The sequence below is a fragment of the Copidosoma floridanum genome, unplaced genomic scaffold (assembly GCF_036245765.1).
Source record: "Copidosoma floridanum isolate Cflo_tuat_1 unplaced genomic scaffold, Cflo_Japanese_pri ptg000009l, whole genome shotgun sequence".
NCBI classification, from domain to species: domain Eukaryota; kingdom Metazoa; phylum Arthropoda; class Insecta; order Hymenoptera; family Encyrtidae; genus Copidosoma; species Copidosoma floridanum.
The window spans coordinates 8,543,448-8,557,703 of record NW_028321886.1 but is presented as its reverse complement, the minus strand read 5'-3'; the positions used below and the strand labels follow the sequence as shown (position 1 = coordinate 8,557,703).

At 35.9% G+C, this 14,256-nt stretch overlaps 1 protein-coding gene and 1 pseudogene across 1 annotated transcript; one reads left to right on the top strand and one right to left on the bottom strand.

Moving 5' to 3' along the window:
* The first annotated feature begins 96 nt into the window (after positions 1 to 96).
* On the top strand, positions 97 to 1,402 carry LOC111642738 (U3 small nucleolar ribonucleoprotein IMP3-like). Its single transcript, XM_089589634.1, has 4 exons — positions 97 to 289; positions 386 to 700; positions 788 to 860; positions 932 to 1,402. The coding sequence occupies exons 1-4, from the start codon at positions 153 to 155 to the stop codon at positions 950 to 952; spliced, it is 546 nt and encodes a 181-aa protein (XP_089445760.1). The 5' UTR covers positions 97 to 152; the 3' UTR covers positions 953 to 1,402.
* Positions 1,403 to 5,382: 3,980 nt separating this feature from the next.
* Positions 5,383 to 14,001, bottom strand: LOC111643406 (flotillin-2-like; annotated as a pseudogene).
* Positions 14,002 to 14,256: the final 255 nt, after the last annotated feature.

Here is a 14,256-nt window from a genome sequence, read left to right as displayed (position 1 = left end):
GCTCTACTATTGCGGTGGAAATGCTCTTACGATGCGATGTCTAATTGGTCCGATACACGTGTTGTATATTATAACCTTCAAGTTTTGACACATGCGACGAATGTACCGCAAGTGATTTTATTTTTTTTAAATATTTTGCAAAATTTTTTAAAATGGTTCGAAAGTTAAAATATCATGAACAAAAATTGTTAAAGAAAGTTGATTTCATTTCCTGGTCAGCGGATAATAATTTACACGAGGTCAAAGTTTTAAAACGATATCATGTTCAGAAGAGAGAAGATTACACTACGTAAGTGAAAAGTAGCATTTTTTATTATTAAATACCGAAGTAAGTATTGATGAAAATTTAAAGCAGACGTTACAATAATTGTACATTTATATTCAGGTACAATAAACTATCAAGGGAAATTCGAGAGCTCGCAATTAAAATAAAAGAATTAGACAATGACAGTCCATTTAGGGTTGAACAAAGTGCTGCATTATTGGAAAAATTATACATGTTGGGGTTGATTCCGACAAAGTGGGATTTGTCACTATGTCAAAAAGTAACAGCCAGTTCATTCTGCAGAAGAAGGTTGCCTGTTATCATGGTACGATGCAAAATGAGTGAAAACATTAAAATGGCAACACAGTTAATAGAGCAGGGTCATGTTCGAGTAGGACCTGAAGTAATCAAAGATCCAGCATTTCTAGTGACAAGGTAATACGTTCATTTTGTTAAATAACCTGAGAAAAAAATGTAATTGCAATACGCTTAGCATGAAGTTTATGATGTTTATTTTTGCAGGAACTTGGAAGATTTTGTTACTTGGACTGATACCTCAGCTATTAAAAAACACATTATGAATTACAACAGTACTGTAAGTATGATTTTTCATTATATTGTTATAACTGAACACAAAGTGATTAATAATTTAAAATTTTGTTTCAGAGGGACGATTTTGAAATTTAAAATTTTATAAATTTCTGTACATTTTGTTTTTTGATTAGTAATTAAGTAATTTTATATTTTTCATTAAAAAGTTTTGATAAATAAGTTTCTTTTGTATAAATATTAAGTAATTATGAATCATTTTTCTTTATTAAAAAAAGAAAATAATTGAAGATTGTTGTAATTTAAATTTCAAATACTTCGCGCCAAACAAACACGTGTTTGCAAAATAATTGTAGAAAGAACTTCCGACACACGAGAGGACGAGTAGGTACTCAACTGCAAAATGTAAAATTGTTACAATTTGCAGGCATAAAAAAAGGCCATAGTCACACACAACTAATATAACCGGGTAACCGAGTAACTTCTATATCTACTCTCATGGTATATCACTAATATGTGTCACACCAGGAATGAGTACTTTAATTCAGGTAACGCGTAAGTACCTATACTTGAAGCTGCGAAACAAAAAGGGCCAATTTGAACTATTGCATGAAAATTAATATAATGCAATGACGCAATGAGTGAAGAAATAATAATTGATTCAGATTCTGTTTTTTAGTATCATGATTTGTCTAAATGTATATTTTCATCTGTTACCAAGTTGTTTTCGATTGGTTTTTTTTTTTTCATATTTATATTTCAGTATCGCAGGTGCATTTATTGTAATTTTATGCTACTTAAAGATAACCTGTTGACTACATAATTCCTTGAAATATATCTTTTGTACTGCTTATAGCCTACATCTGCTCGAAAACATGAAAAAACTATATGCAAGCATTAATCACACTATTGAATCTTGTCATCCTGCTCGGCCAAAGTTCACCCTAGTGGTCAAAAAAGGCCGATGCGGAACAACTTATTCAAGCCGGTGAGTGCGCGTGAGTGCAAATTAGAGGAAGAGCTAATTAAGAATTTTTTACCAATCACACGACGCTTTTAAGGGGGCTCCAGCGGGAGGAGTTAGGAGTTCACAGGTAGCTTAATTGATAGGTAAAAACACGCTGATTCCAACGGTGTCCTGATTTACCCCTCTAACCCTGGAAAATTTTGAGATATTTGCTCTCAAAGTTCGTACATTATACATAGCCTCTCATAGAGCAACGTGAAAACATCGGTATTTTCTAACAATAATTGAGGAGTTACATGTCAGGACTGTAACTGTTTTATAGAAAAACATCTCAGCTTTCAGATGGTACCTTCAAAAATATAGGTAACCCTGGAAATATTTGAGATATTTTGTAAAGTATTGATCAAGTCATTGAATTAGCAGGGTCAAGACGGGATGCCATCTTGTTGTTTGTAAGGCGCGCGCTTTTGAATATTTCAGAATTACACTGCAAGTACTTACATAAGTTTCATGTCATTTGTAACTCTTTTTTAATCGTGTTCTCCTATGGATTACTTACACATATTTTTTTTTTTAAATAAAATAGAACATTGAAAAATTTTAACTGCAATTATTTTTTATTTTATCAAAAATTGCGTCAATAATTTTTTTATTTGAAATAACTCTTACTTTATTATTTACACTCATAGATAATAATGAGGTGATGCCATTTGTAGGATCTTTTTTATATGCATCTACTAATACTTCTATTGATATCGATTCTTTGGCCATTTTATAAATTATCTTATCATTAATAATATATTTTAATACAATTAATTTTTGTTTGTTATCATCAATTACTTTTTTATTTCTTTTTTGCTGTTGCAAAATCATTTCAGCATCCTGCAAGTCTTGATGACTCTTACAGTGATGTGTGATTTCTTTCATTTTTTATAACATAAAAAAACTAATTCTAAATAAAACGCTCTGTACGTGACAGAAGCTGCTGTTTGTTTACCATAGGTACGGACACATCATATATATAGATGATGGTGCTCGCTTATATATACACGTATATATAGATATATACTCACAGAAGTGATACCAACTAACCGAATAGTTTTCGGGTTGGTACCAGTGCTCGCTGGAGCCCCCTTAAGGCTATATACTCTCAAATGTGACTGGCAAACTTGCGGGAAATTCAAATTGGCTATATGGAGCAAGACGCAAAACCCCAGATAACTCGACAACATTTCATACACCATAACTTGATAAATTAATCCTAAGCTATTTAACCCAATAACTCAACGCACCTTAAAGCAGTATCACAAGCTTTACTAATTAATAAAATACATTAAACAATAACGCAAGCGCCTATCCCCACACAACCCGGAGCGCTTACTGGCCACTTTATTTTTTAATATAATAAATAAAATAACAGAAGTGCCAATCCCCACACAACCCGGGGCGCTTACTGGCCACTTTGTTTATTAATCAAATGAATAAAATAACACTAGCGCCAATCCCCACACAACCCGGGGCGCTTACTGGCCGCTTTGTTTATTAATTGACTAAATAAAACAACACAAGCGCCTATCACCTAATAACCCGGGGCGCTTACTGGCCGCTTTGTTTATAAATTAAAAAAAATAAAATAACACTAGCGCCTATCACCACACAACCCGGGGTGCTTACTGGCCGCTTTGTTTATTAATAAAATAAATAAAATAACACAAGCGCCTATCACCACACAACCCGGGGCACTTTTTGGTTGCTTTGTTTATTAATTGAAAAAACAAAATAACACTAGCGCCTATCACCACACAACCCAGGGCGCTTACTGGCCGCTTTGTTTATTAATTGACTAAATAAAATAACACAAGCGCCTATCACCACACAACCCGGGGCACTTTTTGGTTGCTTTGTTAATTAATACAATAAATAAAATAACAGAAGCGCCAATCCCCACACAACCCGGGGCGCTTTTTAGTTGCTTTGTTTATTAATTGAAAAAATAATGAACGCAAGTGCCAATCACCAAACAATCCGGGGTGCTTACTGGCCGCTTTGTTTATTAATTGACTAAATAAAATAACACAAGCGCCAATCCCTACGCAACCCGGGGCGCTTACTGGTTGCATTATTTGTTTGGAGAAAGCATCAAATGATAAATAAAGTCAAGCGCAACTAGAAAGTGCTCTTTATAGTTTGGTAATAGGCATTCGAGTTATTACTTTATAAATTTTATTAATTTTCAAAATCATCATCTAGCTCTCCGGAATGTGTGGTGATTGGCACTTGCGTTAATTATTTTTTAAATTAATAAACAGAGTGGCCAGTAAGCGGCCCGGAATGTGTGGTGATTGGCACTTGCGTTAATTATTTTTTTAATTAATAAACAGAGTGGCCACTAAGCGGCCCGGGTTGTGTGGGGATTGGCGCTTGTGTTATTTTATTTATCATTTTAATTATCAAAGTTGCCAGGAAGTTGCTATTGAGCTAGACAATTTCATTCGCTTTGTATGGATTCCTTTGCATGTAGAAACAAGGGGCAACGAACAAGCTGATATAAGTGCTAAAACTGCTGCTGTTAATGGAATTTAATTTAATTCGCACAGCAATTTCACTAAAATTAGACATATTTCACGTATTTATCGTTATCAAGCTGCTTGAAATCGTCCACTACATAAGGCAATGTAAATAAATTTTTTTTTTATATCGTTAAGGGCAATGACTTAACGTCAAAATGTTGCGTTTCATTCAAGTTAGTGTCGTTAGATTAAAAAAAAATGTTGCGTTTATTTTCAAACTTGATTCAAACATATGAAAGATGATTTTTTACCTGTCAATGAAATACTATTTCCTCCTTTCACGGAAAGTACATTTCCGCCATTACATTTAATATCAATTATATTTGTGCCATTTTTCGTAGTGACGATTTAAAGCTCAATAACAATGAAATGTACAAGTGGAGTTTTGTATGAGACACTATTATTACGTTGCAGTTTACAGTTGTGATTTCGAAAACAGAAGGAAAGCGAAAGTTACATGTACACATAAATATAATATATATATCTTTTTAAAATAAAACAAAGATTGACTAACTTGAATGGCTTAACAAGGAGGCAACAGGTGTAAATCGTTTTCATCTTGGCGATGAAAGAGGAAGGGGCTGATAAACTCGCGCATTTTTTCTTGAATCTTTGCAAGTTTGAAGAGTTGAAAATGAAAATCATCACGCAATCTTTTTTTTTTTTTTTTTGTAAAAAATTTATTGACAAAAAGTATAAATAAACAGAATAAAGGTGGATTTATCATATTCTCGTTTAATGCCATTTAACTAAGGAGAATATCGAATTTGATTCTCAAGACCGCGCTTTGTTATTCTTGCCTTCCGTCATCTCTGATGAGGGAAAACGAAAAAATGCGCTAAAGCAACACACACACGCACACACACACTTTAAAACAATCATATTTCTTATCGAAACGCACGAAAATTCTTACTGTACATTGTACATTCGATCGTCCTCGAGTCTCACTCTCTTTCCATTCCACCAGCAAACCACCGCCTCATAAAGTGTAGTTGTAAATTTGTATTGATTTTTTCTTTTTGTTTATTACATTTACTTGTTTTTTTTTTTTTTTCGTGAATCGTGTGTGTGAATGTTTGTGTGTAAGCGGGGCCGTTTTTTCTTTCTCTGTTCAGTGTGCCGTCATCACCTTGATAGCTGCCACCTCCGCTCTTTCTCTCTCGCTGTTAATTACTTGGCGCCCAGAATTTTTCCTAGTACCTGAAACCATCGTACCATCGTACCATCGTCCGTGTTTTTAACAACGTAGCGAACATTTCAAAACTTATAAAATTGTTAAGGATGAGCATGAACATGTTAGTGAAGCATGAAATTTTTTTTGTTACTTTCTTTTTGCGTACGATTCTATGTTTGGTGATTTTTAGGAAAAAGCATTCGCTTGGATGAATTTAAGCGAAAAGCGATTGTCTACGATGATTCTGTTATAGTTTAACACTTATATACTTGGCGCGTATGTTTAAGTCAGAGTTTCCTCTTTGGTTGTACCATGTCAAGGCTTATTATTAATACTGTAATTGTATCATAAAATTTTTTTAGTGTTAAATTAATCATGAAAGTATAAAGATAAATTAATATTATAATAAAATGATCGATTTTAGCGAGAATAAATGAAATTAACACACTTGGCAAAACATTAGGAATCTTCGAAATTAGAAATTGACTGTACGAATAAGAATAGCAAAGTGGTTTTTTAATCCATAGTAAAAACAGTCACAATACGAACACAACGTGATAATTATTATAAGGTAAGCATCTCTAATTTGGTGCATCAAAAATAGTGTTTGTACTTTCAAACGAATACACATACACATGTGTATGATATTACTATATATCTTGTGAAAAAAATATCGATTTACCTGAAATACAAGTAATCAATGGCTAGAGTACCTTATTACTCGTCAGTGCAAAGCGATTAGCATAGGAAACAAAAAAAAAATGTTTCAGTCAGAAGCGAGAAAAGTGGTCAGTGCAATATCAATGAAAGCCCAACGCAGCTGGAAACAATAATAGTAATGATAGTACAATATAAAGGCATCGAGCGAGTTTAAATCGATTCGATTGTATAAGGCTGACAATCGTCACTGTTGCAAGTACCTCGCGAGTCTCTCGGGAAAAAAAAAGAAAGAAAAAAAAGTCATCGTCCCTCGCACAGAGGTGCGTGCTCGTATGCACAACATTGTCATTTTCACCTGCGTACGTACACAATCAAAACCACAAAAAATCGGTCAAGTTGCGTGCGACGCAAACAAATCAACATGCAGTGCTCTTTCCGATCTCCTATCCCCTCCTCCCCCCCCCATTTTTTTCGAAACAATCGAGAGAAAGAGAGCAGCTTATCCGTTACGGTGATATTTATACGTATGTGTAAGAATGCAAGCAATGAATCTTATGGTGATTAGTATTGGCAAAGCCGAGCGAGCTTTCCTGAGCAGTAAGCTTATTTCTTAACGGGCTCGATGCTCTTTTTCTTGAGCCTTACTTTCGAGAGATCAACTCCGGTGAGGGCCTGCACGGCCGGCGGCACCTGGCCGATGAGGCGCGTTATCTCTCCACTCGTCATGTCGTTGCCTCCCAACATCACGATCTCCTCGGTACGGGCCAGTGGCGCTGCCACCTCGGCTGCGATCTGCAACCAATGCAAAAACACACATATATATACCAGTATAATTTTTAATCATCATCATCATCATCATCATCGATATTATTACCTTGGGCATCGCGAGTATGGCCGCCGCTCGGCCTCGGCCTTGGCAGACTCCACCGTCTGTGACCTGATTACCAACGCGACGCGACAATCATATCAAAAAAACAAGGGTAAGTGTACCAAGGGAAACAACGCGCGTTTACATGATAAAACCAAACACGGACTGATCTCTTGCCCTCGGACACCTTGCCGATCTTGTAGCTCTCCGCCTCTGTCGGCAGCCTGACCAAACTCTGAAGCTCGTGCTCCTTCCTGCGCACCTCCTGCTCCTCGACCTCGATCTGCTTGCGCCGCTCCACCACCTCGATCTGAATCTCCTCGTTTCGTATCCGCTGGCGGATTTTAGCCGCCTGGAGCTCGTACGCCAGCTGGGCCTCCGCCTTCTGCAATATACAACCAAACACTTGTACCTCCCTCGTACATATATGTCACGATGTTTTATACATATATATACTATACGTACCGCCGTGTTGACTTCCTGATCGAAATTGGCCTTTTGCAGTTGGTACAGCCGCGCGTTGTCCTCGATTTTCGTGTCGGTGTTGTACTTTATGTCCATCGCCGCTTTTTCGCACTCGGCTTCCTACGCGACAATTACAAGGTGATTATACACTACATAATACATTGTCCCGTACCGATGCGGCAAGTGTACGTATAGGTGTATACACGTGTGTAAGCTAAAAAGTGGGATAAGTTACCCTGATCCCAGCATCGCGGTTTGCTTCGGCGACACCGACATCGGCGTCCCGCTTGACGGCCGCTGTCTGGGCTTTGCCGAGCGAGGCGAGGTACTGGACGTCATCGTACACGTCCTTGATGGTGAACGAGAGTATCTCGATGCCCATGCGCCCGACGTCCGGGGCCGCGACTTCGCGCACCAGCGCCGCGAATTGGTCCCTGTCCTTGTAGACCTCCTCGACCGATAGGGTACCTGTCGAACAGCGGGAATGTCAATACGAGCAGTGGAAGGGGGGACAAGGTATGAAACTTTCATACCGAGAATGGCGCGCAAGTGTCCCTCGAGGGTCGACAGTATGGTGGACATGATCTCGTGGACGTTTTTCCCGAGGAATTGCTCGCTGGCGGTGTGCAGGAGCTCGTCGGCCTTCATGATTTTGCACTGAGCGACCCCGGTCACGGTCAAGGGAACGCCCTGGGCCGTCTCGACGCTCTCGCACACCGGGTTCAGGGTCATGACCTCGAGAGAGAGCCGCTGCACGTCCGTGACGAACCACCAGGTGAACGCGTAGCCGCCCACTATCGTCCGCTTTTTCATGGAGCCGCAGCATCCTCCTGTAAATGTTTCGTTTGATTATTACCTTTTTTCCCTTCTTTTTCATTTTTCATACCGTTGATCATTCAAAAAGTTCACGTTATATGTATATGTTTCCTTTTTCCTACTCATGCGCAACCAAGTTTTTTTACGTGCGTATAGAGTCACGCGCAAGGCGCACCTGAGAGAATTTCGTCATAATAACCGCCCGCTTGCTTATTTCGATTGCGAGCACTTTAGGTATACGTGTCAAGTTTCCAGGTGATACGTGTAGCCCAAATCTACGTGTGGGCGGATATAGCTGACGAGTTCGTGCAACCAACCAAAGGATCTTACATTTTGGTCGTCCTTTGACAGAAAAAACCCGGGAGGGATAACATAGAGCTTTGAAACAATAAAACTTTACTTTTGTATGGGTGAGAGGTGGCGAAAAGAAAAGAAAGAGAAAAAAAGAGAAAATCGCGTCGCGTGCGACCACTGGTATCCTGATTTTCGCGGGTTCGCAATAAAAATCCCGAGATTATTCGATTCAAAGTTAGCAAAATTTTGACCATCAATTATACTATTAAAATGGAGTGTATACATTTTTCCATACCTATACGAAGCGAGCACAATAAAATATGTAGTATACTACATGGATACGATAGCACGTATAGGTTCAGTTGAAAATAAAACAAAGATTTCATTACCAAAAAACTACTGTAGCATTAATGAAAGCTTCCGTCAAGTGACATCACACGTCAATCGTCACTGAATTGACTACTGCAGTACCTAAGTGATGGAGCCTCCTTCGTGGCTTACGTGACGAACAACAGGTAGACGCGACGACAGAAAAATTAGAGAAAATGAGTAGGTCAAACTACTGCAAGTAAGTAGGTAGGTAGGTGGGTATACAACTTACTTACGTTTTCACTGGGGCGGCAAATAACACGCGCTCTCGCAAGAAAAATCGTTATAAGTATACTGTAAGAGAGTTAGGGTACAGCGGTAAAAAGAAATTAAAAAAAATAAAAAAACATTAGTTTTACTTTTTACATTTGAACGTATACCTATTTAGTAAAGATAGTGAAATCACTTTAGTATAAGAAAAAAAATGTACTCCTATCGGTTGCTTTATTATTTATACATCTGTTTTTATTATGATTTTAAATCTGCGGTTTTTTTGAGCACTAGACTATGTGGGTTTTCTTGTATCTTGTCTGATTTATGAGTTAAAAAAAAAAAATCGTATGCAAACACCAGTTGATTTCCGAAAAAAAGGCCATTTCGCAAAAATCGTCGCAGCCAACGCACGATAGCGGAAAAGTAAAGCAAGAGTTTCCCCATTCTTGGCACCAGAACTCGAAAGAGGAGGAAAAAAAAAATGCCGAAAAATGACCCTGTACGCGAGTTACGGTGTACAGGTATTATTTACGGATTCCAATCGCCTCGACAAGTAGGTTGGCGCTACACTTACACGCGCACACGCACTGTATACAGCACTCATCGTTTGGGTTCCTGTTGTGGCACACCAACGAGGTAGTCCGGGTCATAATCTGGAATTCGTGGGAAAAATTATTCGGATATGATTTTTTTGGCATGATCTTACGCAAAATGACCACCTAAAAACGAATTTGCATGTTGCCAGGCTTCAAAGTAGCAGGAAAAATGTTTAAACAAAATTTTTTAAACAAATTAAAAATATTTTTTATTTTGCCCAGGAAAAATTTTTTTTAGCTTTTTTGGACAATTCTAAACAAAAAAGATATCTTGCAAATTTTCTCTAAAATCAATACTTTTCGAGGTATCAATTGTACAAAGTTTAAAAAACCGTGAAAATCGCCACTTTCAAGTATGAAAAACAACAATAAATATTAAAAATTTTGATGTTGCTAAGGTTCGCAAATATTCTTCAAACATCCTTTGACAAAATCCTAAGGCGGTTCCGGATGTTATTTTATTGCAAACCCTTCATTTTTAATTTACAATCAAGCGTGTGCATCGTTACGGTCGGCCGCTGCTGGCCAGGGATGGCCGTGTCATTTATGTCATGTCATAAATTAAATTTATGACGGGATTCCCCATCGACGCGACAGTCACGTACACACCACTCATGACGCTCCTTTTCTTTTCCCCCTTTCGACCAAACACCGGAGAATTTTTTATTTCCCATACAATCTTTACGTAACTTACACTCAACTTTTACCCGACACGGGTGTGAGGTAACAACGACATAAATATTCATTGGTAGGTACGTATGTAGGATTCAAATGGAAAAGGGACCAGAGAGAGAGAGAGAGAGAAAGGATATGCGAGCTCAATAGGAAAGTTTTTCCAGAGAAAGCGCCGAATCATCATATATTTTTGCAATTAGCAAAGTACAATTTTCTCGATCGAGCTGTGTTCATTGTGAGTAGGAAATCTCTCGTGGATTGAATAATTAATGTATCGAGTCCCTCCTGGAGTAAAAGTGTGTAAATACTGAAAGTAGAATGGCTTTTTGACCGTCTGCTTCGACAAATATAGATGAAAATTAACAGCTTTATCTTGCAAATATCTTTTTTGTTTGTCCACCCACTAATGAACAAAAATTGCATCATTGTAGTACAGAACTTGCACTTGGATATAAGTAATGACAGTTTAAGTGTGTTTTAAAAACTCATAACACCAAGTTGTCAAATATTCGTGTGAAAAATTGTTTAGGATTAAAAAAGGTTTTCATAATGATTTTAATTCGGACAGAGAGTTTTACACACAGAATCAGATTATGAGTCTACTGTAAAGCCTTATTTTTCAAGGCTTACTTCATTTTTATTACATTAATCATCATACCTCTAAAGTGTGTCCATCTCATCAAATATGCATTATTTAAGAGATTGAAAGGTATTAACTGTAAAACGAAATAAAGAATGTTAATTTGTGTTGGCTAAGAGCACATCTATACATTCCCACAGGTCACATATGTATACAGATATATAATATTTTAACGCTCTTTCGTTTGTAAAACAAAATGAGTAAATATAGGTATTAAGAGTAAGGGTATGCAACAATGCGTTGATTTTGAAATCCACTTTTCGTATTATGAATAAGTACAGTAATTATTTTTCATTCTTTACTATCCTCATATATTTTATACCATTCTTGTAAATAATTGAATGATTTATTCTTCAAAAAAAAATGAGAATAACTCAACCAGAAAGTGTTGATGCAAAGCTTCGGAGCAGAAAGTAGTTATATTTCTTACTATGTAATAAAATGAGACTCAACGATTTGTCATTTAGTACGAATTTCAGATGCATAAAGACTTTGAAAACAGGAATACTTCATGTGTAACTTGCTTTTTTTTGATTTTTTTATTTCTTTTTTTTTTGTATTTGCAAATGAATGAATAAAAAATTATTCTTGTACAAACATATATTTTTTCAATATTTGATTTTAATTTAAATATAAAAAATAATTATTTTATTCATAGGTGTAATAAAAAGTATTCTTTGTGAAAAAGTTGAAAAACTGAAAACAGTTAACTGTGCCAATGCACTTTTTGTTTTACTCGCATTCCTCAACGTACGTGTGGCATGATAAATCAATATAGCTAATAAAATTAAAGAAAAAAAAAAAAAAAAAGAAAAAGAAAAAGAAAGTGTAGTATCTGAGAAGAGCGTCCTACGTTCAAAATTATTGTTAATTTAACGAAAAACTAAACAGCACTCGAGTGTCAATTAATTGTTGGAGTTAACAATCGCCTTTTCAATTTTATGGGTAGAAAATATTAAAGTAAATTATTGATATTCCAAGTTTTACTTCTTTATTTGGTTTCTTTGACGCAACTGCTTGAATGATTACTTGACACTTTGATGGCGTTAGCATAGTTTAAAAAAAAAAAAAATTATAGTTTCAAAGTTATACTTAGCTTAACCCAAAAATGCTTAATGTGCATAGAAAAAGATCTATGATAAACGTAGTTAGCCATTCGCAAGATATGTTAATTTGAGAATATAAATCTAACCTTTTATAAATAAAAATTTAAAAATGTAGTGATTAAAGAAAAATCTTTCTACAACGTTAAGTGCTATCCATGTCATGTCTCTAATCTGATGAAAGAAACCACGACTATTAATTAGTGAGTGAATATTTTTAATAAATGGAACATCAAATGATTAAAAATCTAGTTGTATTTTTATTTCAACCTTACGACTCTGACCTAAATTCTGTAAATGTAAAGTGTTAGTATGTGTTAGTATTATGTTAAAAAATTTTTTGAAGAAACAATTAAGAAACATTTTCTGCTAACATGTGAAACAACATTTTGTTTGATACTTGAACGATGCAATACTTACAAATGATATCCTGCAGCTCCAGTGCATATTTTATGTTTTTAAGGGATAAGAAAATAGAACAAATTCATTATTTACAACACCGTCGTTTATTGCAGTTCTTGGCCGACGAAACTTCGTTTACAGTCTCCGTGCACGTACGTTGGCGCTGCTTAAAATCTGTTCGCAACATGCATACACTTGATCAGACTCTCTCTCTCAATTTCTCCTCAATACATTTTTGCTCATTCATCCTCATATATCGACTCGATCATTTTCACGTATAATATAATTATGTATAATTTTTGTGTTACTATTTACATGTAAGTGAACGCAGTTTATTTTAAAAATGTACGTTCCCTCGTTTCTTACAAATTAATTTCATCAGGTAGATAATAGTTATCATAGGAGCTAGACGCAAACGTTTTCACTGGGAAAATGATCTCTCAATGTTTATTTCTTTCCCACTCACTCCTGAGCAACATTAGTTCACTAAAAATTAATGTGTCATATTCAACGCTTATATTACATTGATTTTTAGTAATCAATCGCTCCGAGCGCGCACACGTTACGCCAGTGAATCTTTCAAATCTTATTTATAATCACATTGTTTTCGTGTCGTCCAACGTGTTGCGATTATCGATGATCCCTGTTTCAATTTTTTCGTCATTCTTTCATTTTCAAACGGATCCCTAATCCTTTTTATTTACAACAAATGCATACACATTTTAAAAAAATTTCAATTCATACCACATCGTACTCACTCACTCACTCACTCACTCACAACTAGATCACATTCGATGATCTTCGTAATATTTTAATCGCAGTTCAAGTCTTGTAATATCGTTTATTACAGCTCGAGCATTCGCTTTGCAGTCTATCAGTCCTCCAGTTCTGACTGTTTACTCCCTTTCGCATTTTTTTTATTCCACATATTTTTTTCATTTATTATGCTTCATCTGTTTACGTTGGATTTTTTTTTTTGTTTTATGTAATTGATAAGTGTCTACTCGCTACGACTCGAGTCGATTTGACTCGACACATTGATTTAGACAAATTGAAAGTTTAGATAAAATGTACAAGACATAAATTCTCTTTTTTTGCTTTTTTCTTTTTTTTTGTATTTCTGTAAAGAAAAGCTTCGTATCGCGGTTTTTTCGTCTATTTTTTAGTGATTGATGTACTTAAAGGGATGAAAATATAAACACAATTCCACCCTTTTACTTTTTAACGAGTATCAAACTCTCACTTATTGTATTAAGTATGCGCGCGTATCAATAATAGTACGCAAAAAGGAATTTTTCATCATGCACGCATTATTTTAACGATAATACTATATTTTATGAGAAATGACAGAGTACTTACTTCGTGACAATGCCATGCTCAGTTTGTTTGTGACTTTACATTTTTGTGTAAATGTAAAAAAAGTAAGAAAACTCCCATTACTGTTCCGTTTTTTTATCCGCTTATTTTTTGTAAAGTTATTTTATTTTTTTATGAATTATCGTTGAATTTCGGAGCCGAATACCAAGACGCCGAGTAATACATTTGGAAAAAAGTATAAAAGCATTGTTTCATTTCTCGGGTCAGGACGTGCAGCCAATTGGCCTTCGCCATTTACCTCTAAATTTTGGTA